Here is a 27,336-nt window from a genome sequence, read left to right as displayed (position 1 = left end):
ACTTGGCTTGTTTCTTGCCAGTTTTTCTTAGCTTAAATGACCCCATCTGCTTTTTGCCTCTGGGCTTTTCCCTTCTCTTACTTCTGTATATCTTACTATCACTCTAACGCCACGGCTGGCTGTGTGACTGTGTGACTGGCCCCTAGCATGCTCTTCTCCTTGTTCTCTTGCTCCTCTTTCGCCCAGAGTTCTCCTCTTTATTCTCTCTGCCTGCCAGCCAGCCCCGCCTACCCTTTCTCCTGCCTCACTATTGGCTGTTCAACTTTTTATTAGCCCATCAGGTGTTTTAAACAGGCAAAAACAAAAAAACAAAACAAAAAAACCCCACAGTTTCACAGAGTTAAACAAATACAGCATAAACAAATGCAACACACCTTAAAATAATATTCTACAACAAGAGTGTGCAGAGGAAGTTTCCATTCCTGGCTTCATGTTCTACTGATGCTACACTGGATATTTATTATTTATTTATTTATTTTGAGATAGGCTCTTGTGTAGCCTGGGTTGGATTCAAACGCACTACACAGTGTAGCAAGAATGATGGGGTTACAGGTGTACACTACCACATCCTGTTTTCTGTGATGCTGAGGAGCAAACCCAGGGCCCTGTGTGGACTAGACGAGGACCAAAGGAACCTTAGCTCCAGCCCTGCCATCTTGGAATTCCAATCATTCCTGCATGAAGAACTCCACACACTTTTTACACCACTTGTCCCTCCTGTACCTCAGCCTAGGACCCTGGCTGTGCCTCCCGCTGTCCCTGAGCTGCCAACAGTTCCACCTCCAAACACACTCAAGTGTGGCAAAGTGTGAGGGTGTCGGGGCCTGGAGGAAGCGGGGAGAGCTGGCCATTTTCTCCCACAGCGGCATCCTAATTGGAGATCCATTCCCGGTTAATGATAAAATTGGCTGCTGGGTTCTGTTTATGCTTTTCCAGAAGGCCAGAGCCACTGCCTCCCGGGAGTCTGTTTACACCCCATGCTGGCGCACAGCTCTGTGCTTAGCCGCCTCTAAAGCCATTGGAAATTACCGGCATCTGCTTGTTTTCCTGACACTCTGAAAACTGGAGAAACTAAGTGCAAACAAGGGCCATCCACCGTGTCACCTTTCGCTAGCGGAGCGGCAAGAGGGGAGCAGTTATCCATCAAGGTCGGAGAGAACAAGCGGGAGAACGGGGAGAAGCAACACACACGCAGTTCCTGAGGTCACTTCATGTCATGTGGCCATATGTCCCCTTTTAGCAAGAAAAGAGGCAAGTTGAGCACCATCGTGGAATTTTCTCAGAGCCTCACAACCACCCTTGATTTGTAGCCAGTGTCAGGCATGCAAAGAACGGCGACCTCCAGTTCCCAGGCCCCTCTCACTACTGAGCATGCGCACATGCCTAACAGCGGACCCAGGCTTATTTCAAGTTGATGTATCAGCCCCGTGTGAGGGACACAATTTTCCCCAATTTACAGACAAGGAAATGGTTCCAGAGAGATGAGAGGACCCACACAGATTTACCCAACAATCAAGGGATAGAGCCAGAAACCCACACCAGGTTTCAGGTTTCAAAGATCTTGGTGTGTGGTATATGTGCAGTGTATGTATATGTATAATGTGTCTGTGTACGTATATGTATGTTTGTATGTGGATGCGTGGTATGTTTTGCCTCAGTCAGTTTCCACCTTATCATTATTTATTATTATTATTATTATTATTATTATTATTATTATTATTATTATGTTGTTGTTGTTGTTGTTGTTGTTGTTGTTGTTGTTGTTGTTGTTGTTTTAGACAGGGTTTTTCTGTATATCCAAACTCAGAGATTTGCCTGCCTCTGCCTCCTGAGATCTGGGATTAAAGGTGCGTACCACCACACCTGATTTCCACCTAATGTTTGAGTCAGGGTCATTCCTTGAGCCTGAATGAAGCCCATTGATTCATCTAGCTTGGTTGGTCACTGAGCTCCGGAGCTCCGCCTGGCTCTACCTCCGAAGGGCTCCGCATTACAGAAGCAGGTCCATGTGCCTGGGTGCTGGGGAAGGAACTTAGGATGTCCTTGTGTGGCACATACTCTATTTACTGAGTTACATCCCGGTCTCTTAACAGCTGCACTGGATGGTTTGGGGTCCCGGGTATAGAGCAGAGGATCTGAACGCATTGGCTGCCCCATAGCAAAGCTGTTCCTCTCTGAGTTCCCCGTGGCACCTTCTCTTTCTCCAATGGCCCTAGAAGTCCTTGGTGGAGGCCCAACCTCACCTATTCTGTGTGACAATGGAGACAGTGATATGTCTGTCCCTCGGCAGCCTGGTTTCTGTAAGACGCCCTTGAAGAGAGGTTTAGGCCTGCAATTTTACCAGCTAGCTGACAGCGACAGAGGCCTTGGCTGCAGAGCAGGGTAGAGCTGCAGGAACACACAAAAGGCCAAGAGTCCCCGGAAGGGAAGGGAGAAACTCCTCAGAGGCCAAGGTCAACATGACTCTGGGACCAAGAATGCGGCACAACCTGGTGAGCAGGTGGAGGTGTGGCCAGGGCTCCTTGCCAGCAGCCACAGAGGCTACAGCGGGACAGGTGGTTAAGCCTGGCACCCCAGGAATAAGAGCCTTTATGCTGCACTAACACTGACTCTAGTCACAGCAGCAGGGCCATTATCCTCGCCGTACACACTAGAGGACATTGACATAAGGAATAGGCTCCTGTCACAATACAGGTGATGCAGTTAGAGTGACAGTTGGCCCTAACCCAGGTCCCCAGAGAACTGCCATTTGCCTATGCCTGGTTCTGCTCTGAACCCCACAGTGTGGCTCTCCCAGCTGGCACCAGGGGGTCACTGGCTTGTGACGAGGGCCATCCCTTGCATCAGGAATGTGAAGCAGCATCTCTAGCCTATGTCCAACCGGACAATAGCATTCCTCCGTTGTGACAACCGGAATGTGTCGAATGTTGCCAGGAAACAGCATCATATCTCTATGGATGGGGATACTCCCTGTTCACACGGGCCGATCCATTCAGCCTTCACTGCTTCTCATTGTTGCTACCCCATCCTGCAGATGAGAAGGCAGAGGCGCAGAACAAGAAGAGAGTTCACCCAAAATTTCCTGCCAGAAAGGACAGTCCAGACCTTCTGACCCATAGACTATGTTCTCAAGTAGTAGGCAAGTCCCCTGTGCGCCTTTCCTGCTAGGTGTGGCCTCTCTTTGATTGGCTGGATACAGCCTGGATGGAGAGGGAATGCCACCAGCCTACACATGCCCAGCTTGGCCCTATCGGCTGAAATCCCTGTCTCTGCCACACCAGCCAAGGGCTGTTGGTCTGTTTGGGAGCTTCCTCTTTTCTCACAATTACTGTTGTGCAATGATAAATGGATTGAGACAGGTCTGAGTGGGGCATGCTGGGAGTGCAGTAGGCCATCACTGCTGGGCCAGCACCAAGGCTTGCTTCGCTGAGCAGGCAATCAGAAGAAGGGAAAGGCTGGGGACAAAGAGAAAGAAGAGCAGTTGGTGATAGGCCAGAGATGACGATGGAGGAAGGGCTGGATAGTGTGTCAATGCCTTTGCCACACACCGCGCCCCGTGTCTGCGCTCTGTGCCCTGGCACCCAGTTCGTAAGCTTCGGGCAAGGGGGCTGGAGGTTAAAATACAAAGACACACACAGACAGAGAGACAGCGACACGGGTCATCCTTGAATTCCCCAAGAATGCCCCTTTATTGTGTTCAGGGGCAGATTATATAGAGATAGCCATGCCCCAGCCAAACCCACCAGAAACCACTCTCCTGCCATGAGGAACTCCTGAAGGTCTCGTGCTCAGAGCAGCTGTAGGCACTCAAATCAGGGGATTACAAGAAATTCAGGATCTGGGGTCTCACCGCTCCCAACAGCCTTTGCCTTTGGAGAAAGCCAAGTAGAGCCCAGGCTAGATTAGCTAACACCAGGCACACACAAACATCTGAACAAGAACAAATGGTTGATGAGTTTCTGAATGACCAATGCTGATGTTGGACCATTTGCTATGCAACCAACAGCTGATTAACACAGGGTACTCCTGAGCAACCAAACTAGTCTGCCAAGAGGGGCAGGAGCCCACGTTTCCTCGCTCAGACACATTCCCAGATGCCACACTCATGCCACCAGAAGTGTACACGCTTCACGTATTCCAATTGCCAACCCTAATGGGTGACTCAAGTTCAAAGTAGGGCAGGTATCAGGCCTCTGAGAGCAGATGCTAAACAGTGATCTCAGGACACAGCCATGGGCATATGGCCGTGGCAGGGAAACGTGGGTGCATACCCTTTGATAAGCATATAGACAGACATGGGTTCTCCATGCCTCACGCACTGTCCTCACTCAGCCGAGGACCATGGTGTAGACGGCATACCTTTGGAAGCATGTACTTATTTCACAAGGCACAGTGCACAGTCTGAACCTTATTGTCCAGTGCACATCAGAAGATGGCTGCAGTGCCATCTGTGAGGCAGGGTCTGTGTGGAGAGGGAGAGGGCAGGGGGAATGAGAGGTTACAAGAGCCGTGAATGCCCACGTATCCTCGGCCGGGCTCTTCAAAACCCTCTAAGGCAGTAGTAGCTTTTCTCTTAAGACAAAACAATAAAAACAAAAGGTGACTCAATCTTTGTACTCAGTCTCTGAGTTGTAATAGTATTCACTATGCTGAGGATGTAGCTCAGGAATGGAATGCTTGCCTAGCCTGCACAAGGCTCTGGGCATGTGCACACACATGCATGCATGTGTGTGCAGCATACATGCAAACACACACACACACAGAATTCTTCTCTCTCCACCTATGTCTCTGTTCCCTCAAACCATGGGCCATCTGAAGCCGACTTACGTTGCTTCTGTTTGGTACCTTGTCACAAGGGAAAAAGGAGCCACCACAGCATCGAGGTGTGTTTAGGACGGACGGACACCTTGGGAGCAGGAAGCCACTGCCCAACTGTGACCCTATGTGCTCTCAATGCACATGGAAGCTTCCACAGGAGAAGACAGCATCACAATGGATGTTGCTATAAATGGAAACTAGGTACCCGATTTGGAAGTGTAAAATGTCTGCCTGTTAAAATTTCATATTGGTTACATGCTAAAATATTTTAGACATACCAGTTGAAAGATGTATCATTAACCACATCAAGCAGGTTCCAAACCCCAAATCCCACCATAGTCTTCCCTGTGCCCTGATGCATCCTATCACCTTGATGGCCCAATCAACTGATAGGGCCTTGGAGGCATGGCTTCTGGTCTGTAATGTGTCTTTAGCTGACTTTGAGGAAGGAGGTTAGGGAGAGCTTTTAAAACCTCTGAGAGGGACTAGAGATGGTTCTGAGGGTAAAGTGCTGGATATGCAAGCATGGGGACCTGAGTTTGGGTCCCCAGAACCCAGGTAAAAGCCAGGCCTGGTTTGCACATCTGGAACCCTAACATTGGGTCAGGGGCACATAGAAAGACAGACTCCAGGGCTTGCTGACCAGACAGGCCAATCAGTAAGCTAGCTCTAGGAAGGCCCAGTAGAGGAAGACATCTGACAGTAACCTCTGGCTTAGACGCATGAACACACATGTGCAATTACTCCTACACACAAGGGCACACAGCAAATACACACACACACAACTTTTTTAAAAAACGGTCTTAGGTCTCACAGGACCCATTCTTGCTTCCTCAACACCTGCTCTTCAAAGCAGTCCGAAATCAGTATCGCCGTGGGAAAAGCACCCAGCTGCCAACCTTGGACTGGCTTGTAAGCCGTGCCTTGCCACGAGGGCCTTCACTGCAGGGTTCTCCCCTTTCACCTTTTTTCTTGGATATTCAAGAGCTTAACAGCCAGACTGCCAGAGTTGGGAGATGGCTCAATGAGCAAAATGCAACTTTTAGGCCTGAGTTTGGATTCCCAGCACCTACGAAAAAACCAAGTGCAGTAATGTGTATCTGTGATCCTGGTGCTGGAGAGTGTTGGAGACAGGAGGATTCCAGAGGATCGTTAGTCAGCCAGTCCAGTTAAAACAAATGAGCTTAATCTAGTGAAAGACCCTGTGTACAAGAATAAAGTAAAAGCCGGGCAGTGGTGGCTCATGCCTTTAATCCCAGCCCTCAAGAGGGAGAGGCAGGTGGATCTCTGTGAGTTTGAGGTCTACCTGGTCTACAAAGTTTCTAGGACAGCCAGAGCTACACAGTGAAACCTTGTCTTAAAAAAACAAACAGAAAACAAATAACAAGCCAAAACAAAAGACACCTCAAGTGAAACTCTAGCTCCACACCCAGATGCAGAGGCAGACAATACCTAAACAAACACACACACACACACACCCCACGCACACACACTAAGTAAATAAATAAATGTAATTAAAAACCAAGTGACAGTGTTTTATCTAATCATATAAAGAGTTCCCAGAAATCAGTAATAAAAATACTAATAGACTAGGAAAGCTGGCATATTCTACACACTTGGAGACAAAACATCAGTGCTCTCTCTATGAAAGGATACAGAACCCACAAAGATCAGGAAACAGCAAATTCAAGCTGGTGAAATATTTCACCCATCAGAATGACACACAGCCAAGGGAACCCTCATAGCCGGCATGAGTGTAAGTCGGGACAAAGGCATCCTCAACGCTCCTTCAGCATCTGCCACGGAGGTGGTAGAGTTAGGGATGCCTGGCAGAAGAGCATGTAAACAGGGTCCACACTGCAGGCAGGATGAAAATCCCAGGGCCGTGGTGGGCAGCAGAGTACCAGCACCCCAGGGACCATGCTACGGCCTCGGAGCGTCTGCCCAGCTCTGTGGGCCACAGTGGAGATCCCCAAGGACGTCCATGTGGATGATAACCACTCTCAGAATGGCACCAACTTGAGTACAGGCTCGGAGAAGAGGGGGTTTTCACGGGAGGATGTGGATTCAGAACTCTAAGTCAAACTACCACTGCAGGAAGCCAATGGGCCTGGGTGTGCTGTTCCCATGGAAACGGCCTCTAAGCATGCTCCCTTTGACCGCTGATAGCTGAGGTACTGTGCCAAGCACAGACTCCATTTTATCCTCACAATGAGCCCACGTAGGCACTGCTCATCACAGACATTTAGATCCAAGGAAAATTAAGCTCAGAGAGGTTGAGTGGTGTCCCTCAGAGGCCCACAGCTGGCAGGTGAGGTGCAGGTTAACCTTGTCATTTGAATAGTGTGCCGGTGATTCATTCCAATCTTGCATCTGCAGACCGAGGATGCTATCTGAAGGTCAGTTGACCCTGACCTCAGTGGCAGGGACCTGGGCTGCACGTGACTGAGGTATGAGTTGAGGATGTTACGGGTGATTTGGCTCATGAGCCTCTTAGGTGTTACTAGCCAAGTCACCTAGCTATTATTGATGAAGGGAATCCGATAGCCAACCTAGCATCAAAACGGGTCTTCCTGCCTCTCGGCTCCAGCTTGGAAATCCTACCAGACACTGAGCGTGGGAAAAGCCGTTCGACCTATCAACAGTGATCTTTAAAAGGCAAAATGTGGGGCTGGGGATGCAGCTCAGTTGGTAGAAGGTCTGTCTAGGGCGCACTGTCGGATCCCAAACACGACATAAATGGTGTGGTGTGTGCATAGCAGTAATCCCAGCACTCTGAGGCAGGAGGATTAGAGCTCAAGGTTGTCCTCACCTATATTATGAGTTTTAGGAAACATACATTCTCTCTCTCTCTCTCTCTCTCTCTCTCTCCCTCTTTCTCTCTCTCTCTCTCTCTCTCTCTCTCTCTCTCTCTCTCTCTCACACACACACACACACACACACACTCATTACAAGAAGTTTATTTGGATCCAATTAACAAAAACTAAAGAATATAATAATATACTGTCAATAATGAGCCAGGCATGGGTGTCACATGCCTTGAATCCCAGCATTCTAGAGGTAGAGGCAGGCAGATAAATCTCTATGAGTTCAAGGCTAACCTGGTCTACATAGTGAGCTCCAGGATAGGCATAAACACATAGTGAGACCCTGGTTTTTTGTGTGGTATCTTTTTTATTGTTGTTTTTCAAGACAAGGTTTCTCTTATATCCCTGGCTGTCCTGGCACTCTTTATTGGCCAGGCTAGCCTCGAACTCAAGTGCTAGGATTAAAGGCATGCACCACCCCACCTGGTTCAAGACACTGCCTTAAAAAAAGGAATACCAAGAAACGGGGCCAGCGAGATGGCACAGGGAGTAGAAGAGCTTGCTGTGCAAGCCTGAAGGCTTGAGTTTGAGTCTCAGGACTCACATCAACATGGAAAGACAGACCAGCTCCACAGAGGTGTCCTCCTAACCCCACAAGTATGCTGTGGTACACAGCAGTGCACACCCCCCGATAATGAAATAAAAGCTAAAAACAAGTATATAAGGGTGCAAGTTCATGACCCCCCTGACACTGTAAGGGGCACAGCTTTCCTGGAACTCCCCCTGAGGACATATTTCAATGTCCTCAAAGTCTGTGTCTTAGGACCAGAGATTCCTGTCCTGCAAGTTTGTCATTAGGATAAATCTCAGAGATTCTTGTCTGAGAACACTGCCGTACCCTTTACCATAGCACTTGTCCAAAACAAGAGCCAGGAAAAGGACCCCAGATTCCACTCAGAGGAGGCCACCTAACAAGGAACAAAAGGAAACGTCAGGCAGCCATGGAGAGGCAACGTCAACCTGTCTCCAGCAGCTGGCGTGAAGTGAGAAAGGTCGTTCACTGCTAGTCAGTACCATACGTCAGGGAATAATGCATGTGTGTGTGAGTGAATACATGCAGTTAGAACATGAAAGGACCATGTATGTTGTCTTAGTTAGTCTCCCGCTATTGAGATAAGACCTCTGACAGAAGCAACTTAAGGATGGAAGTATTAACTTTGGCACGTAGTAGGAGAATGTACCCATCATGGTGGGGTTCCAGGCGGAGGAGCTTGGGCCCACTGAACCTGCAGCCAGGAAGGCCAGGGTGCGGGATACTTGTGCTCAGCTTGAGTCCTTTCTTTTATTTTTATTGATTTATTTTGAAATAAGGCATCACTATGTAACACTGATTGACCTGGAACTCTCTATGGAGACCAAGACCAGGCTGGCCTTGAACTCACAGAGAACCGCCTGCCTCTGCCTCCTGTGTCAAGATTAAAGGAGGTGTGTGTGTGTACCCAGGACAGCTTCCTCTTTCTGTTGCTGTCAAAGGAATCACACTCCCTCCTTTAGGGGATGTCTCCGGCCCTAATCAAGAGTGTCCCTCACAGGCATGTTGAGAGGAATGTAACATCAACAGTTCTTCACTGTGGTGTTGGGGTTGTGTCTAAAGTAATTTCAGATCCTGTCAATATGAACCATCACATGTACATTATACACACATGTTGATGTGTATTCACAAAGAATAGTATCCTACAGGCTGGGCACTAAAGCATCCTTGGTGACTGTCCTTGTGGGTTGCAGGTGGGAGGAAAAGGGGAATTTTGCTTGTAATGTTTTTCCATGGTAAACACTGCTTTCTTGGTGGCGGTCAGCATGAGTCAATACTGCTCTCCAAAGAGGCCACAATTACTCAGCACACCACCGGTCCGCAGAGAGATGAATGATTTGATGAAGTAATAGCTAGGATGGCTCAAGTCCATTCTGCTTTTGGGGAAGCCAAGCCACAGTCAACAGACACACAGCATATACCGTCCCCACTCTAAAACAACAGACACTCTCTACCAGAGGGTACCGGTTGCCTGTCCCCCAGACACACCGACCTACAATGTCCCCCAGACGCGCTGGCTCACACTGTCCCCCAGATGCACCGGCTCGCGCTGCCCTCCAGACACACTGGCTCACGCTGTTCCCCAGACGCACCAGCTCACACTGCCCTCCAGTCGCACTGGTTCACACTGTCCTTCAGACTCTCTGGCCCACACTATCCTCCAGAAACAGCTTGTGTGTCCCTGGTTTCAAAGTGCTGATGGTTCTCTCACAAAATCTAGCCAAGAGTCAGCAGATGCTACAGCACATTGGCTCGGTTACTGCTCACTAACCACGATGAGTGAATATCAATGCCAGGAACAAAGTTGTCACATGGCTGTGGTCATTGAGATGACTCAGCCAGTAAAGACATTTGCCACCAAACCTGACAACCTGGGTTCCAGCTCTAGGTCTCACAGGGTAGGAGGAGAGAAACAACTCATACAAATTATTCTCTGACCTTCCTCATATACATACACACACATGCATGCTGTGGCATGTTTGCATGCACACATAACACACACAAATAAATAAATAAATTGCAATATAAATATATTTGCAAATTACCACATGAGAAATGGAACTTGACTTGCAATTTTGTGTAGCAAACAGAAAGTATATTTCTACTGGGCAGCGAGAAGAGAACCCTGCCAAGGTCACCTTGCTCAGAGGAACTTTAAGGCTCCTCCCAAGGTCAACACTGTGATATAGTTTTTAAGATTCTGTGCTTTGACTCCGTTCACTTTATAGGAAGTGCTACTAGATGAGCCGCTGACTTTTGTCGCACCCCAGCTTAAAGCTTCCTGTGTCTTCCTTCTAGCCTTTGACCTTCTACCTCCCTGTCCACCTGGAACTTCATAAACAAGCAGTGAGTATTGCATTCATTGAGTGAATATTTTCCCCAGCAGCGCTGAGGGGCCAGCCCTAGACCTCTACAATAGACACAGGTGAACAGAGCCATGTCACACGGAGCATGGCACCTGAAGGTTGTGGCCTCGCTGGAACCTGCTGGGTAAACAAATGACTCAGTGAATGACAGTGAATGACAGCTGAGACGAAAAGGCTCAGAGGTGGGAGCCTTGACGTAGTGACTTTGTGGATGGCACATTAAACCTAGCCTGGAGAGGACACAGCCACACTGTCCCAGGGAAGTGGTATTCTGCCGGGGGACAGTGGATGTCATTCTCAGCCAAAAGAGAGAGAGAACACCCTGTTCAAGGCTCATGGTGAGAGTTCATTACAAGGCACCTACTGATCATATGTTCTAGCATTATTCTGATGGACGAAAGTATTGAGTATATAGCACATTTGAGGAAATGTTTTCAGTAGTCATTTTATTTCTTGTGTGTGTGTGTGTGTTACACGTATGTGGGTGTGAATGGGTATGTTGGCCTGTGCAGGCCAGAGGTGAACAATCAGGTATCTCCCTCTACTGGTTTCCACTTTACATTCCTGAGACAGGGTCTCTCACAGTCTCTGCAGCTCCCACTTCGAACGGACTGTGCGCTCTAGAGATCCACCTGGCTTCACACAGCTCAGGCTTAGCCCTGCCCTAGCTCTGGGGTCACAGGTCCACATTACCACACCTGGCCTTTACCTGCATGCGTGGGACTTGAACTCAGGTCCTCATGTTTGCACAGCGAGAGCTTTACCCCCAAGCCATCTCCGCATCCCCTTAACTAGTTTTCTTTTTTTAACACTTAAAAAATATAATAATGCTGAGCGTGGTGACCTCATCACTGGGGAAGCTGAGGCAGAAGGACTGAGAATTAGAAGCAAGCTTAGGCTACATAGTAAGACTGTCTCAAAAATAAATCATAACAATAAAACTAAAAACAACGCTTACATAACCGTGGAGTTTGGAAAGCCATTTTCCGGGAGGCAAGCATGTCTCACTTTTGTTCCTTTTGTGTTGCTGCAAGTAAACAAAGGGGTGCTATGAAATTTCACACTCAGAAGTAGCATTCATTTGTTCACTCAACCATAATCACTGAGCACATTCAACGGGCCAGAGGTTCTCACCGTTGGATCCAGTATTAATAACAGGAGATTAAGAGGGGAGGGGTAAGAAGAGCCACATTTGCAAATAGGTTGGTAGGTTGGTTTTGGATAGACAGGTGGGATGTTAAATGATGGATGGATGGATGGATGGATGGATGGATGGATGGATGGATGGATGGATAGGTGGGTGGATGGGTGGATGGATGGGTGGGTGAGCAGGTGGATGGAAGAGTGGATGGATGGGTGGATGGATGGATGGATGGATGGATGGGTGGATGGATGGGTGGATGGATGGATGGGTGGGCAGGTGGATGGAGAGTGGATGGATGGGTGGGTGGATGGGTGGATGGATGGATGGATGGGTTGATTGATGGATGGATGCATGGATAGATGGTGATCACAGTATAGAGGGATGGATGTATAGATTCATAGATAGAATAAGCGATGGTCCCTCAAAGATGTTTGCATCTTAATCCCCACAATTTGTGACTATGTTCTATGATTGTGATTGTTCAGGTCCTCTAGATGAGGGGGAGCCTGCACAACCTGAGGGAGCCCAAGGTCACCACTGGTATCACCTTATTAGTGACAGAGGCAGGTGGGAGAGGCAGAGGTGACAGAAGAGAAGGGAAGGGAAGGCTGAAGGTGCTGGGTGCTGGCATTGCAAGTGGAGGAAGCAATGTGTGGGCCCTTAGCATTTGGGAAAGAAAGCCAGTTCCCCTGAGAGCCTGATTCAGGTGGAGTAAGAATACTTGGTTTGGGGATGCCTAACACAGAGAACTCAAAGAGAGTAACTGTTGTGCACATGTCCCAACAGAAGCAGCAGGAAGCCAACACATCCAACAGGCCAAGGCTAAGTGGACAGACAAACAAGTTTCCCCTATTGAGCCCATTACCACCCCTCATGGGTCAGAACCCCCACCGGCGCTCAGGAGCTATGTTAGGTGGCACAAAGGTCTACGAGTACTACTCCCTGCCAGAGCCCGGAGTAGCCCCATCTAAGAGTGCCAACCCCAATTCCTGAATCGCTCTTTGGGGAAGGACCCCGGCCAGTATCCAGGTGTTTGGGCAGCAAATGAGGGTGGCAGAAGCCATCAGCATCCCAAGGCTACTTCCGCACCTGCAACATCCATCTAGGGATGGCTGTGCCCAAACTAGTCCCCAGTATCACTCAGAATGGCGAACAATCAGGACCAGCCTGAAAGGACTCTTGCCCCACAGGACTGCTGTGAAGACTGAGGAGACACCTGTCCCCGGCACACAGCCTCCCTCCACCACCCTTGAACCAGTACCTGCAGCCCATGGGGGCCCATGGCCCCGGTGGCCTGGCGATGCGGGCTCGTGGGATCCGGGGGCAGGGTGAGGCCAGGGGCAGCAGGGCCAGCCCTTCCATCTGGGCAGCGGGGAGAAGAGAAGGCTCTGTCATGGACAGGCACACAAGGCGCCCAATGCTGCTTCTGGGACCGAATGAATCACCACAAGAGTTGGAGGAAGGTGGCAGGGCCTGTGGCACACCCTTCCAAGACACCCACTGAGGTGGGGCTGACTTAGCCAGGACCGCCTACAGGCAGGTATGTGTGAGCACACACTTGGCCCCTTGCCAAAACAGAAACGGCACAAAGAGGCATAAATTAAACATGTTACACCTGCCTATAACCCCAGAAGTTAGAAGGTAGCAAAAGAAGATCCTGAGTTCAAGGCCAACCAGGGTGGCAGAGTGAGGTTCTGCTTCAAGAACCAGGGCTGGAGAGATGGTTCAGCAGCTAAGAGCACTGGCTGTTCTTCTAGAGGACACAGGTTTGAATCCCAGTGCCTAATGACAACTCACAAACCTTGTAACTCCAGTTCCGGGAGGGCCAAATGCCCTCTTCTGGCCTGTGTGGGCTTTACACGCATGTGGTACACAGACATACATGCAGGCAAAATACCTATACACATATTTTTATCTAATAAAAAGATTTTTTAAAAATTAAGTAAGCAAATACACGTGTACCAGACACAAACTATGCTGTTGATCTGGCCACTCTCATCCCCACAGCCATTCCAATTTCAAAATAAAACCAAAAGGATTAAATAATAAAACCAAGGAAGCCAAGGCTTCACCTTGGTATAATCCCTCCCCATAAGCCTCTGGGAGCTGTGACTTCCTCCTCTGTGCAAAGGTGGTGGTGACAAGCAGGCAGAGAGTACCAAGGGGCAGCAGTGAGGCTGGCCTTGCTGTGGAACAGAGGATGCCGAGAAAGCGCATGGTGGAGTAGCTGTTGGGGCGGGGGGCGGGGGACGGGGGGGGGCGGTGTGGAATTCCTGCAGGGGAGGCGGATGTGTCATCTGTGGTCCTAACCCTGCCTCTGCTGCAGAACACAAGCCCCTGCTCCCTGACCAGAATGCCATGGCCTTATTACAGGGATAAGGCTGCCCTTCTAGGAGAGCTGAGAGCCAGTGACCGTGAAAGCATATTTACCTTCAAGAAGGGAGGTCCCAGGCACTCTTAACTGGGGAACCAAGTACACAGGAATCAAGCAATGGAGTTGAAGAAACTCGAAACATGGTTCCGTAGGAGCCCCAGTCCTAGAACTATGCATGCTCCTGAAAGATGGAAGGCCTCATGGGAAAAGGACCATGGGAGGCCTAATTTGCAAGACGCCACTACTGGCTCAGACAGGTCATGCAGGGAACAAATGTCCACTTTCCCAGCACTCCTTCCTCAGGAGAAGACAAGAGAATGAAGTCACAGGAAGGGAGAGGAGCTGGGGTCCAACTGCCGAGGCTCCTCCCTGCGTGTAAGAAGAATCAGCAAGGAGGACAGGGGTGAAGCTGGTACATGATGAGGGTTCATGGAGCTGCGTGTGGGGAACACAGTAGGTGCTTAATAAAGGATGGGTCATAGGGGGTGGACAGGGAGTGGGTGGATGGATGGACATGTGGGTGAGTGGATGGACGGATGGACAGATAATGGATAGGTGGGTGGGTGATAGATGAATGGATGGATGATGGACATTGATGGACAGATGGATGGGTGGGTGGGTGGATGGACGGAAAGGCAGATGAATGGATAGGTGGACGGATGGTGGAAGAACAAGGTGAGGGGTGGGATGAGAAAAAATCCGAATGGCTGGAAAGATGGCACACTGGCCAAGAGAACAACTGCTCTTGCAGTGGGCCGGAGTTCAGTTCCCAGCTTCTACACTGGGCAGCTCACAACCCACCTGTAATGACAGCTCCAGGGTATCCAGTGCCTTCTTTTGGCCTCCTTGGGCTTCTGCAATGCATTGTGTACATATGTACACACACACTACACATACACACAATCTTAAAAAAGAAAATGGCTGAGGGAGGGGGTCAGTCACAAGGACCTTTAAGTGAGAAGCTAGATGGCTGATGGGCAAACAAGTATGTGGGTGAGGGGAAGGGAGGCTGTGTGGGGAGCCAGCAGGACTGAGTGACGTGATAAAAACAAGTACCTGGGGAACAGCAAATGGAAGAGGGATGAACGCCGAGTGAGCAAGCTAGGGCCTGAGCAAATACTAGCCTAGAACTGCAAACCCGGCTGCCGGGAGAAAGCAAGAGGAGTGAGCAACTGGCCCAGATCCCACACAATAAACTCTCGAGCCTTTGGCAGGAAGTGCCGCCTCCCAGCTTCCTGGATAGCTGCGTGTCTTTAGAATGAAGCCTGGGGGCGGGAGTGAGCCCCACCTCTGCACCCCTGGCAACATTCCTCAGTCCCGTGGCCCTGTCCCTGGAGTATCTGCCAGGCCGGCTAGTTCACAGTGGTGACTCAGACCTGTGGGCCCCTGCACCTGGCAGGCTGCCAGCTCCTCCCTAAGCCGTCTGAGAGCTGGACAACCCTCTTCCTACTGTGGACTCCTGTGTCCCTCAAACCTGGTCCCCGGGACCACGTTCTCGGCTCAGAATCTGCCCCATACCTCTGTGCCCACGACAGGACTATTCCACCCGGTGCAGTACAGTGGTGCCTATCCTGGGGGTGACCTTCAGCTTTGCCCATGTGGTGCAACCTCCAGCAAATGCCTTAACCTCTCTGAGTCGCATGTCCTGGGAGTTGGTGTAAGGACTCATAGAAACCAATGACAGGCCAGCGCCTCTACTGCCCGGGCACATGAGACACAGCCCCCCTTGGGACCAGGGGCCTGACTTTTTCTTTTTTTAATGGAAATTTATAGGCCATTGGCAAAGTGCTCTGCATTGGTGTCCCTCCATGCAGATATTAAAGTCCTAACCCCCAGGACCTCAGAATGTGACCTTATATGGACATAGCACACGGGCAGGAAATCAAAGAACGAGTCATTAGAACAGGCTCCATCCAGTTCAGCGTGAGCAGGGCCCTGGCAGGGAGGGTAGATAGGGGGCGACAGCAGACAGCGGACATCCGGGGGACTATGTGAAGACAGAGCTGATGGCATTGCCTCAAGACAGGACCTGGGTTGCAGCCACCAGATGTTGGGGAGCCCAGGAGAGATTCCGAGGGACAGCTTTCAGTGGGCCCAGTCTGGTGTGCCCTCACCTCACCCAGGTAGTTTCTGTCACCCAAAGATACTGCCCACAGATACTCAAGGCCCCTGTGCTATGGCTCCCTAGAGGGCGCTGGCTCTACAGATGAGGACATAAGGCTCAAAACAGTGGTAGGGGAAGAGGAGGGGGCTGCGGGGAGGGAGCCCTGGCTTGTGACCGGAAGTTCGGAGTGGGAAATGAAAACAAGACCGCAGGTGTGTAAGGAACATGTGGCAATGTCAGAGACCTAGAGGCTGTGGAAAGACCCAGGCACGCGCGCGCACACACACACACACACACACACACACACACACACACACACACACGGTTATGCGCGAGTCCATCCTTGGCATTTGACTGGAGGTATGACCAGGGAGAGACATGGGCTGCATCAGAGATATCAACAATCATACCTTCTCCCAAGAAATCTTTCCAGCTGCCTTGGCAGGTGCAGAAGGGCCGGGCTGCTCCTACTTCCCCTCAGGGTCCACTCCACATACTTCCAGACAGGTTGGAGCAGTGATGGAGAGCTAGACAGCATGGCCAGGACTGCTCGGAAGCTCTGCCGTCAGTACCCAGCACGCCTCGCTGCAAGGGGCTTCTGACCTTTGAGCAGATGCCGGTTGCTTACACCAGGGTTGGTACAGAAGACTCCAGGCAAAGCCAGGGGGCAGCTCCAGCCATGCTGCGTGAGAGCCATTACCAAAGATATTTTGTTCACATGCCACCAGGAAGCCCAGGCCCATCAGACAGATTGCAGCCCTGCTGAGGCACGTGTGTACCCGTGAGAACCTGAGGATGTGTGTGATTCTGCGTATGTGTCTGTGTGCTAGTGATGCAGAGAGGTTTAGAAAAACATGACCTTCTCGTGCGGTGTTGGTGTCACCCTTTGTGGGGAGACTTGGCAACTTCTGCGAGCTGTACTGTGTGGCCTGCCCTGCACCTTCTGGAACCTTCTGGAACATCTCCACATAGGGGCAGACTTGTGGGTGAAGTCAGACATGGTCTTCGCATTCCACTGGTGGAAGAGAAGCCTCACCAGCAACATGGGCTGGGCTCGGATCCCAAAGGGCAGCACTACTCTGCGGAGCTGGGACTCTGGGCAGGACCGCAGGGAGCTAGTCTTAGGGAGATGGGAGTGCTCCTATCGGTGCTGTGGGTGGGTCATTCTCACAGGACTGAGGAGCAATAGTGAATGGCCACCGATTAGCAAGTCAGGATCTATCTTCTTCTCGGGATGCCTTCAGTTTTTGTGGTGTCCAGTAGGATGTTGGGGGAGGGACAATGTGACATCAGATAGTACCTGGGAGGCCTGTTTCCTCCCTTAGTGTATCTTCCCTGTCACCTTGGGGCAACCAGAAGGGCTGCAGGAGACTTTGGGAATTCTCCAGGCACCATGGCACATTCCTTTAATCCCAGCACTCTGGAGGCAGAGGCAGGCTAGTCTCTGTGAGTTTGAAGCCAACATGGTCTACACAGTGAGTTCCAGGCTAAAGCTACATAGGTATGCCCTGTCTTAAAAAAAAATTAAAAGTCTCCCACCACCTGTGTCCAGTTCCCCACCTGGAGAGAATGGACACTGAGTCAGCACATGCCTGAGGAATCACTGGGCTGGGTAGGAATCCCTGTTCCTCCACTATGTCTTGGCAAAGTTGCTCAACTGCTGTGCCTGTTTCCCTCTCTGTAACTGAGGGACAATCAAGATCTGCCCTCATAGAACCCTTTTAGCCACAGTCCCACATGAGGCTCTCCGGAGAGTGGGGCTCACACAGCCAACACTCACGCATGCTCCCGCTGTAAGGAGACCACAGCAGGCGCGGTAGACAGGCACACTACAGTCTAAACAAGGATTGAGCTTGATGGGTGATGCTGGAAGCTCAGAGGGGCAGAGCAGACGTGAGGGTGGGACAGTCCAGAGGGAGTCGGGGGTGAATGAACGGACACCAGAAGCTCTGGCAGGGCACAGAAGAACCCCATTTCTTTAATAGGGACCCCACACCTCCTGGGAGTTGAGCTGGCCAGCTGTCCCCTATAAACTCCTTGGGCCTGACTCTTCTCTGAAAGGCTTCCGGTCATCTGTGTTGATGGAGGACAGATGATTCGGCAACAGGCTTGGTAGGTCTGACCACCGGAGGTCCCAGGAAGGCTCCTTGGTGTCCAGTGTTCTCTTTCTACCATCCACTTGGGCCCAGATGATACCTAGACGAACATGCCAGGAATAAGAAGTGCTTGGGCTAGGAATGAAGTCAGTGAAGGGTAAGGGATGCAGAGCCATAGTGGATGGGGGGGGCTATCTGTTGTTGAAAGGAGCTGCGGGTTGCATTCTGCCACCCAGCTCCTGCCACCGGCTAGCTTTACCCGAAATAACAACACACAAATTGTATTCTTTTAAACACTGCTTGGCCCATTAACTCTAGCCCTTACAGGCTAATTCTCATATCCCAATCAACCCATCTCTAATAATCTGTGTAGCACCAGATTCTAGCCTACGTCCATCCTGGGTCTGAGCTTCATGCGTCTGCCCGGGAGAGGGGAGCATGGCCTCTGAGCTCACTTCCTCTTCCTCCCAGCATTCTATTCTATTTACTCCTCCCACCTATGTTTTAACCTATGAGGGCCAGCCAAGCAGTTTATTTTTTTAACCAATGACCTTCCTCCATCAATCTGTAGACAGGCCGAGCCCTTTCTTGAAGTCAAAACATTCTTTGCTTGCCCCGTTCATTGACTATGGGGCCCGTTAACAATGGACGTGGATGGTCTCTTGTTCCCAAACTGAGAATTTTGGATGGCGATGTGTGTGACTCCGTGGTACAGAGCTTGCCTAGTATGCTTGAGTCTCTGTGTTCAAACCCAAACACTAAGACACCAAAACAATTAAAGACAGCCATAGCAGGGAGTGAAGTCAAACACAGACTTCTGACCATGGGGCCTTGTGTGATTTCAACAATCATGAAGCCCACCCTGTGCACCAACCCATCACGCGATTCTGTGAGAGTTTTTCTGGGGAAAAGGTCTCACTTGGTGAGGCTGTGGCCCAGAAAGGTTAGGCAAGGGCTCTAAGGCACGGCGAGGGCTGGGTGAGGGGTCCTAGTTCACAGTTCCACCTCCACCAGCCATGTCAACTAGAGAGCATGGCGCTTGACCATGCTCACAGTCAGACAGCCGTGAGGACAGAGAGATGTGTGTCACCAGGACCTGCAGTCATGGCTGGATGTGAGGGAGCCTGAGGTTGAGCCAGGAGGTGGTGGCTAGAGTCAGCTACCTGAGTCAGCTGCCCCTCTGTGTGGAGGGAGGTAGGAAAGAGAAGGGAACAAGGCCACTGGGTGTTGGGTAGCAATGGGAGTGGAGAATCCCACCCCAAGACATGGAGAGCTTAAATGGGCAGGTGACGGAGCTGAGAAGAAGATTAGCGTGATGTCGACACGTATCAGGGAGTCACTGGCTGGAAATGGCATTAGCCCCGTGGAAATGGATGCCAAGACCGTTCTGTGCTGACATTTTGTTTGTGACCTAACAGATAAAGCTTACCTGAAGATCAGAGAAGCAGAGCAGCCAGTCACTAGTTCTTAGCTCTACCGAATCCTCAGACTGTAGGAGCCAGCCATGATAAGCTAAATATGAACAGATCATCCACAGGAATTTCTTTACTTCCAACCATTATCACCTGCCAGTGTAGGACTCAGCCATCGATAAATTTAATGGAGGCCTGAGTCTTGGTAGTTTACCCTGAAGCAATACCTGGTTGCAGGAAGAACCACAAACGAGATTACCTGAGCACCACCCAAGAACAGATCATCCAAAGGAAATGCCTAACGTTCCAAGCGTTGTAGATAGGACCACCTGACAGCACATACTCACCAGGACACCCCTAGACAAATGTCAGCCAATCAGGGATCCTGAACCTCAGAAACCCCTCACCCCCACCTTTACTACTATAAAAACCCTACTCTAACTGAGCTTGGGGCTCTCCATTTATTCCAATACGTTGGACATGTGGAGAGACCGAGTTTGCAAACTTGCATAAAATAAAGCCTCTTTGCATTTACATACAGGACTCGGTCTCCTTGTTGGCTTTTGGGGGATTTTGCAGATTTGGACATAACACAGACTGAATGGGGTATCCTATCTCTTCAAATCCTCAGACTGAATGCCCTGAGTTCCTGTCTCCTCCCACTTTATATTCCTCTCTCTGCCCAGCCAGAACCCTTCCTGTCTCCACCTCCCTAGTGTTGGGGTTAAAGACATGTGACTCCCGAGTACTGAGATTAAAGGTGTGGGCCACCACTGCCTGGCTGTTTTTCTTTGAGACTGAATCAATCTCCGAGTAGCCCAGCCTTGAACTCCCAGAGATTCTCTGCCTCTGTCTCCCTGTGTTAGGATTAAAGGTTTGTGCCATCATTGCCTGGCCTTTATGACTAATTAGTGTCTAGCTCCGCCCTTTGATCTTTAGGCAAGCTTTGTTACAGCACAAAGTATCACCACACTGTTCCTCTGGTTAATTTTTTTTCAAGACAGGGTCTCTGTGTAGTCCTGGCTGTCCAGGAACCCACTCTGTAGACCAGGCTGGCTTCCAACTCAGAGATCCACCTGCCTCTGCCTCTCAAGTGGCAGGGATTAAAAGGCTTGCACCACCACCACTTGGCATTCTGGGTAAATTCCTTAACCAACCTGGTACTCCAAGTTCCCAGCGTATATGGAGATGGGAATATCCTTGCCATAGCTCTCACAATGAGAATGCAGAGGGGACACACCTGGCACATTCCAGGACCATCAACCCAGGACGAAGACTGGTATCGTGGGCTGTAGTAAGAGGCTGCTTGTTTGTTCCTGGCTGCCCAGACTTGAAATAACCACTCAGAAACCATATTATTTGCAATACTGTTTGGCCAATAGCTTAAGCATATTTCTAGCTTGCTCTTATAGCCTAAACTAACCCATCTCCATTAATCTGTGTATCGCCACGTGGCTATGGCTTACGGGCAAAGTTTTGGCATGTCTGTCTCTGGAGACGGTTCCATGGCTTCTCTCTTTGACTCTGCCTTCTTTCTCCCAGCAGTCAGTTTAGTTTTCCCTGCCTAGCTCTACTCTGACCTATCAACAGACCAAAGCAGTTTACAGAGGGGAATCCCACGTCAGCCCACTATAGTCTTCTTCCCCCAGATGTGTGTGCCCTGAAGACTGCTCTCTTACAGAGACTACACCTATGGGTTGAGCTAAACCTGTCTCTTCACCTGATGTGGGATTCCCCTCTGTATGCTGTGAATATCATTGGTTAATAAAGGAACTGCTGTGGGCCTATAGCAAAGCTATAGGCAAACAGAGCTAGGTGGGGAAAACTAAACTAAACTGGGAGAAGGCAGGCAGAGCCAGTGAGAAGCCATGGAGCTGCCGCTGGATTCAGTCACGCTGAAACTTTGCTGGTAGGCCACGACCTAGTGGTGATGCACAGGTTAATAGAGATGGGTTAAATTTAAGATGTAAAAGTTAGCCAATAAGAAGCTAGAGCGAATGGGCCAAACAGTGATTTAATTAATACAGTATCTGTGTGATTATTTTGGTTCTGAGCAGCCAGGAACCAACTAGCAGCCTCCTCCAACGTTCACCCAGCTGTGTACCACAGACCCTGATTTCTCATGGTGGTTTGAATGGAAACGACACCAAAGGTTCATAGGGACTGACATTATTGGGAGGTGTGGCCTTGCTGGAGGCAGTGTGTCACTGGGGGCAGGCTTTGAGTTTCAGAAGCTCAAGCCAGGCCTAGTGTATCTCAGTCTCTTCCTGCTGCCTGTGGGTCCAGATGTAGAACTCTCAGCTACCTCTCCAGCACCATGTCTGCCGGCACGCCACCGTGCTTACCACCACGAGGATAATAGACCTAACCTCTGAACTGTAAGCCAGCCCCAGTGAAATGTTCCTTTTTAGGAGTTGCCACGGTCATGGTGTCTCTTTTCAGCAATAAAACCCTAAGACATTTCTCATCCAGCTGTATACCATGGACCCTGCCTCCCTATCCAAATGCATGCAATAAACATGCTCCCTCCGAGAACCCAGATCACCCGGTCCAAGCTTTTCTATGTCTGTGTCTGCCCTGTCTTCATATCCTCACTGTCCCAGTCAGGTCACATCCCTGAAGCCGTGTAGAGCATGGCAGGACAGTCAGTTCTTCAGCATGACCAGGGCACAGGGCAGTCATATAGCAAGGCAGCCTGCCCTAGTGAGTCAGCTGCTGGCAGGCCCAAGGTCGTCCTGCAGTCTCGGGGGTCCCCCACAAAGATCTTACCAGGTAGAACAGGCTCACCAGTAGTGCCTGTCCTCATTGTCACAGAATGTCTCCTCATGGCCAGACTCAGAAGGTCTTTTGCTCCAGGGCTCCCAGTTGAAACATAAATCTGAATAATCTTCCTTTGACTCTGTAGAGACAAGAAACACTGAAGAGACCCCGCGTCACCGACCTGCCCATCATTCATCTTCTAGGCCAGTCATTGCCAAACATCTGTGATTTGTACTGCTTGGTGGTGAACACACATGTGAAGGAAAGAATTCCTAAAAGCACACACCTCTATCATGAGAGGCCTGGGCGACTCAACCACCACACTCACTTCACAGGAGACCTCGGTGGCATACCCGAAGCTGATGGACGCCTGAGGTCTACCTGTATCTTTCAGAATGTATGACGCTAAAAAAACTACAGGCCTGCGGTTATTAAGGCTGCAAGCCACCAACCACCTTGGACCAGATCCCAGCACCAGGGCAGAACACACAGAGAAACTAAGAGTTAGAAGACAGTGCCGCCAGGGTGCTGTCACCTCTGAGTGGCTGACTTCACTGAAGATCAAAGGCGGAGGTAAGATGTCATCTCCAGAGAAGCCACCCAAAGTCACTGCTGTACTTCCTTCCACACTGACACAGCTACCATTGACTCAGCCGGCACTGGCTGAGCCTACAAGCACCTACTAGGTACCATGTACACAGGTCCTTGGCTCCCTGCAACAAGAGCACTAGATCTCATAAAGCCTTTCTTCAGCCTGAAAGTCGTGTACCTGTGTACGGGGGTGTGACTGCCTTCACTTTGTGGTGAGGAAACTGAGGCTCAGGCAGCCCTGAAATTTGTACCGATGACATTGCCCAGGCTGACTCTGGGCAGGTTGCTTCTTCCTGGCAAGCCTCAGTTTCCCCACGTGGGCAATGGGAACTCTTTACAGGATTCTCCTCAGGGTTGGAGGGAGACGGTATGCGTCAGGCATTCAGTATGACTTCTAAATGTTCAAAGTTGACTTGAGTATAATCTATCAAGGAACCGATACTAGACTCCAGAGGGAAGGTCTGGTGTATCCCAGACTTCAGACTTGCTGAGGATGACATGATCCCCTTGTGTTTACCTCCCGAGTGCTGAGAGTACACCAGGTATTACCATGCCTGGTTTATCAGAACCATGGCTTCCTGCGTGCTATGTGGCACTCTACCAACTCACACCCCCAGCCAGAGACAGCTTCCAACAAGCCTCGACTCCCCTAGCTGCCAGGCCTACTGCCTGGGTGGGGCCCCAAGGGAGGACTCTGGCCCACCCTGGGAATGGGGTGAATATGCTTAAAACATGTTTTTCAGAAACTCAAGGCCCTCTGAGGCTCTTGCCGGGAAACTGTTGTGAGACCATGAGCAGGCCAGACAAGAGGATCATGGGGCAGGCCGTGCAGGGTGCTGCTCACATCGCCTCAGTAACTTGTGACCAGAGCTGGCAGCAAGCTGGGCATACTGTTGCCCAGCCGACCTAAGGTCACAGAGCCTAGAAACAGGAAAGAAAAGCCTCTGAGTTAAGAGGGATCTTTGGGGAGACAGGGTGCCTCTTGCTATATCCCAACCCTCCGGCCACCTAGCCTCTTTCATGGTCAGTTATGTTAGCCTTTAGTTCAGTGGCTCTCAGCCTTCCTAATGCTACGACCTTTAATACAGTTCCTCAAGCCGTGGTGAACCGCGACAATAAAATTATTTTCATTGTTACTTCTCTGTAATTTTGCTGCTGTTATGAACTGTAATGTAAGTATCTGACATGCAGGATGCCTGATGTGACCCCTGTGAGAGGGTCGTGACCCACAGGTTGGGAACTGCTTTACCCAGTCTTGCTAAAGTGCTGCAGTCAGGACCATTGTCAACAAGCCTCCATGATCCTGTGTGTACCAGAGAAGGCCTGGCCAAAAACCAGAATAGTGTCACCTCCCCCCTCAAAACAGCAAAGGCTGCTATGCCCCACTGTTCACGTTGTTTACAAAAGCACACGGGGGAGGGCCCGAATAAAGCTGAGAGCCAGTCCGAGCTCTGCTCGGTATCTGAGCACTGTTTCCTAATTCAGCAGCTCAGCCTGAGCACTAGCAGTGGCCCTGAGGGGCCACAGACAAGCAGACACACATATGCGTCAATCAAACTCTGTTAAGAAACTCCCAACTGCCAGCATGCCAGTGTACACCTTTAATCCCAGCACTCAGGAGGCAGAGGCAGGCAGACCCGAGTCCAAGACCAGCCTGGTCTACATAGTGAATTCCAGGACAGCTGGGGCTGTCTAATAAGACCCTACCTCAAAAACAACAAAACAACAACAACAAAACACGATAGGGAGGAAGAAAGGAAGGAAAAAAACTTATTTCAACTGGAGCTGCATTTAAAATGCTGTGCTATTCCCCTTCTGTGCCCACTTGCAAAATGAAGAGACCAGCCTGGACTAGCTTACCTTGACTGAGTAAGAATCGTAACCAGAGGATCATCAAGAACAGCAGCAAAGCCACGGGCAGGCAGAGCCAGAACACCAGGAAAGAGAGCGTGAGGTCGTTCACCAGCGGCACCAGAGGGTACTTCATTGTGCACCTGTGGCCATGTGAAGCCACCTGGATTGAGCAGGCAGGCTGCCCCTGAGTGCCTGGCGGCTTGGCCAGGCTCTGCTTTCAGCCCAATTGTGACTTAACAGTGAGCATGATGTAACAAGGAAGTTACAGTCCTCAGGCAAAGGGAGCAGAAAGGGTCTGGCTGGGAGACAGGCTGACTTCTGAGAAGGACGGCCAGGGCTGAACTAGCCCAGCAGCCACAGGGCTCATGCGAGCCTCTGAGGGAACTGAGCAATTCTAAACTCAGAGAAACAGAAGGACAAACATTGGCCCACAAAAGGTACTCGCCTACTCATAGTTAGTGTGGCCATGAACCAGCTAGGGCCCTGGGTGCTGCTTCCAGTGGCACGTACACACACACACACACACACACACACACACACACACACACACACACACACACCAGCATACGGCTGCGCTTGTGGACAGGGCACTGTAGGGAACGGAGGAAGCTCAGTGCTGGAAGGTAAGAGACTGGGGAGCTCCAGCAACAGTTGCTGCATAGGAAAGGCAGATGCAGCATTGCCACACTGCCCACCCCCACAAGAGGCTAACATCTGGCTTTTATGTGGAGTCTTCCAAGTTTAAAACAGGAGATAGGGAAGGAGGATAAGATGCTTATCCCACAAATATGAGGCCCAGAGTTGGGGGAGTCTCCAGAATCCACATAAAGGTGGGTTTGTCATCCTTCCTGTAATCCCAGAAGAGGCAGGGAATCCTAGGGCCAAGCTGGCTAGCCAGAATAGCCGAAATGGCAAGCTCCATCCAGACAAAGACCCAGTTCTAATAGAGATGAGGAGGAAAACACCTTGGGTGCATCTGCCCCTCCAAACACAAACAGATGGGATCAGACTTTGTTAGAATGTTGTAGGCTAAACCTGTCGGGCCACACACTGAGCCACCACTTAACAATAACATTATTTTGAAGCTTCCTCTACTTACCTTTATTAGGAGTTTTAGCAAGGGACTTCTAAAAACTTGCCCTCTTGTCTCGGTGGGGCAAGACAACACCTATCATCCCTTCCCACCTGGCCTGGACTTACACTTGTGGCAGGAAGTGGGCATTGGGAGTCAGGGGTTGTCTGTAATAAACTGGCCTGTGCAGTCTTCAAAAGATGAGTGGGGCTGGGAGGTACGTTAAACGTGCCGTTTCCTAGGCTCACCCTCCTTCATTGAGGTTGCACCCCTGCGGTTGAGTCATGACTGGGCGGGAGGCAGGCATGATGTGGGAGAACACAGCATCTCATAGTGGAAGAGCACAGGTTGAAGTCAGGGTCGTCCTAGACTGGGAAGCTGATACATCAAAATTGGGTTAGAGGGCAAGTCATGGAGGAGGACGCCAGTCTACAGAGAGGGGGAACCAGGCCAGGCTGAGTAGACCCACAGAAGTCTGGGTAAACAGGATTCAAACGAGCACCTAAGAACACGGCAGGCTGTGGACAAGGCAGGCTCAGAGGCCAGAAAAGGAGCAGTTGGGGCTGGGATTTCTAGGTGCCGGGTCAGTATGGAGTTGTGTCGGAGAGCTGAGCTACAGAGGTGGAAAAACTTAAATGCTTATATTTTTGGCTAGCTATGAAACTTTCGCAAAATGGGCCACTGAAGTCAGCTTCTTCTGCCAATTGGCCCAGTTGTAGGTCCTGTGCTGGCAGGTAGAGCTGGATAAGAAAAAGGGAGAAGGCGGCTCTGGGTCCCAGGCAGCTCACATGCAGCAGGACAGCAGTTCTGTGGAGTTGGTGCCAGGCTGGAGGGGTGGCTCCGGGTGCAGGCAGGCATATTAACAGCTCTCACTTATGTGTCCAAGATTCGCCAGCCTATCACCTATGACCCAGGCTCATGGCCCCAACATGTTTCCTGTAAAGTCCTCTGAGCCAACCAGTGCAAAGGGGCAGTGAGGGCATAGGTGACCTCTGTGCCCTCCCCATCTGGAATGTCCTTACTTTTCTCTACAGGCAGAAAACCCCAGGACTCACTCATCCCCCAACTTCCAGCCTTTGTATCTTAATTCTACACACTCCTGCCAGCATTAGAAGGGCATGTCCTTTTCTCTTAAAATTAGCCTAATTTTGAGTATTTCAGGAAAACTAAAAAACCTAGAGTGAAAACCTAGATTAGCTAAAACTGAGCAGACCCTCCTGGAGAGAGTGACGTAAGAATGACCAAGCAGGAGCCAGCCCCGTGGCCTACAACCAAAAGGACACACCAAGTTATTAGATAAGAAGCTCCTTAAAATTTAATTGACTGCGTGTATTATTACATTCAAT

At 50.3% G+C, this 27,336-nt stretch overlaps 2 protein-coding genes across 4 annotated transcripts in view; both read right to left on the bottom strand.

Annotated features, from left to right (window-relative positions):
• Positions 1 to 13,122, bottom strand: part of Arhgap40 (Rho GTPase activating protein 40) — a 35,426-nt gene extending 22,304 nt beyond the window's left edge. Inside the window, exons 1-2 of one of the 2 annotated variants that reach the window (XM_075962885.1) lie at positions 12,989 to 13,122; positions 11,542 to 11,610 (exon numbers count right to left, since the gene is read on the bottom strand). In XM_075962885.1, coding sequence (XP_075819000.1) covers positions 11,542 to 11,610; positions 12,989 to 13,122 — 203 coding nt within the window. The remainder of the gene's footprint in view (positions 1 to 11,541; positions 11,611 to 12,988) is intronic. The other variant, XM_075962886.1, reaches the window with a different exon arrangement.
• A 5,036-nt stretch (positions 13,123 to 18,158) lies between these two features.
• Adig (adipogenin) lies at positions 18,159 to 25,423 on the bottom strand. Of its 2 annotated transcripts, none has more exons than XM_075963916.1 (3): positions 24,925 to 25,423; positions 22,501 to 22,612; positions 18,159 to 18,401 (listed from the first exon to the last, which is right to left on the bottom strand). In XM_075963916.1, the coding sequence occupies exons 1-3, from the start codon at positions 25,049 to 25,051 to the stop codon at positions 18,374 to 18,376; spliced, it is 267 nt and encodes an 88-aa protein (XP_075820031.1). In that variant the 5' UTR covers positions 25,052 to 25,423; the 3' UTR covers positions 18,159 to 18,373. The 2 variants fall into 2 exon arrangements, with proteins under 2 accessions (XP_075820031.1, XP_075820032.1); XM_075963917.1 differs by having other exon boundaries at positions 22,483 to 22,612; positions 24,925 to 25,413.
• Positions 25,424 to 27,336: the final 1,913 nt, after the last annotated feature.

This window comes from Microtus pennsylvanicus, chromosome 2 (genome assembly GCF_037038515.1).
Source record: "Microtus pennsylvanicus isolate mMicPen1 chromosome 2, mMicPen1.hap1, whole genome shotgun sequence".
Taxonomy (NCBI): domain Eukaryota; kingdom Metazoa; phylum Chordata; class Mammalia; order Rodentia; family Cricetidae; genus Microtus; species Microtus pennsylvanicus.
Note: the sequence above shows the minus strand (reverse complement) of the source record. Positions and strands in the feature narration are given on the sequence as shown.

What these genes read in the sequence shown, in the direction of transcription:
- Adig (XM_075963916.1), bottom strand. Translation starts at nt 25,051, where the DNA reads ATGAAGTACCCTCTGGTGCCGCTGGTGAACGACCTCACGCTCTCTTTC. An exon ending in ACGATTCTTACTCAGTCAAG is followed by an intron (nt 22,613 to 24,924) that starts GTAAGCTAGTCC and finishes TTGTCTCTACAG; the next exon opens with AGTCAAAGGAAGATTATTCA. An exon ending in AATGAGGACAGGCACTACTG is followed by an intron (nt 18,402 to 22,500) that starts GTGAGCCTGTTC and finishes ATGTTCGTCTAG; the next exon opens with GTATCATCTGGGCCCAAGTG.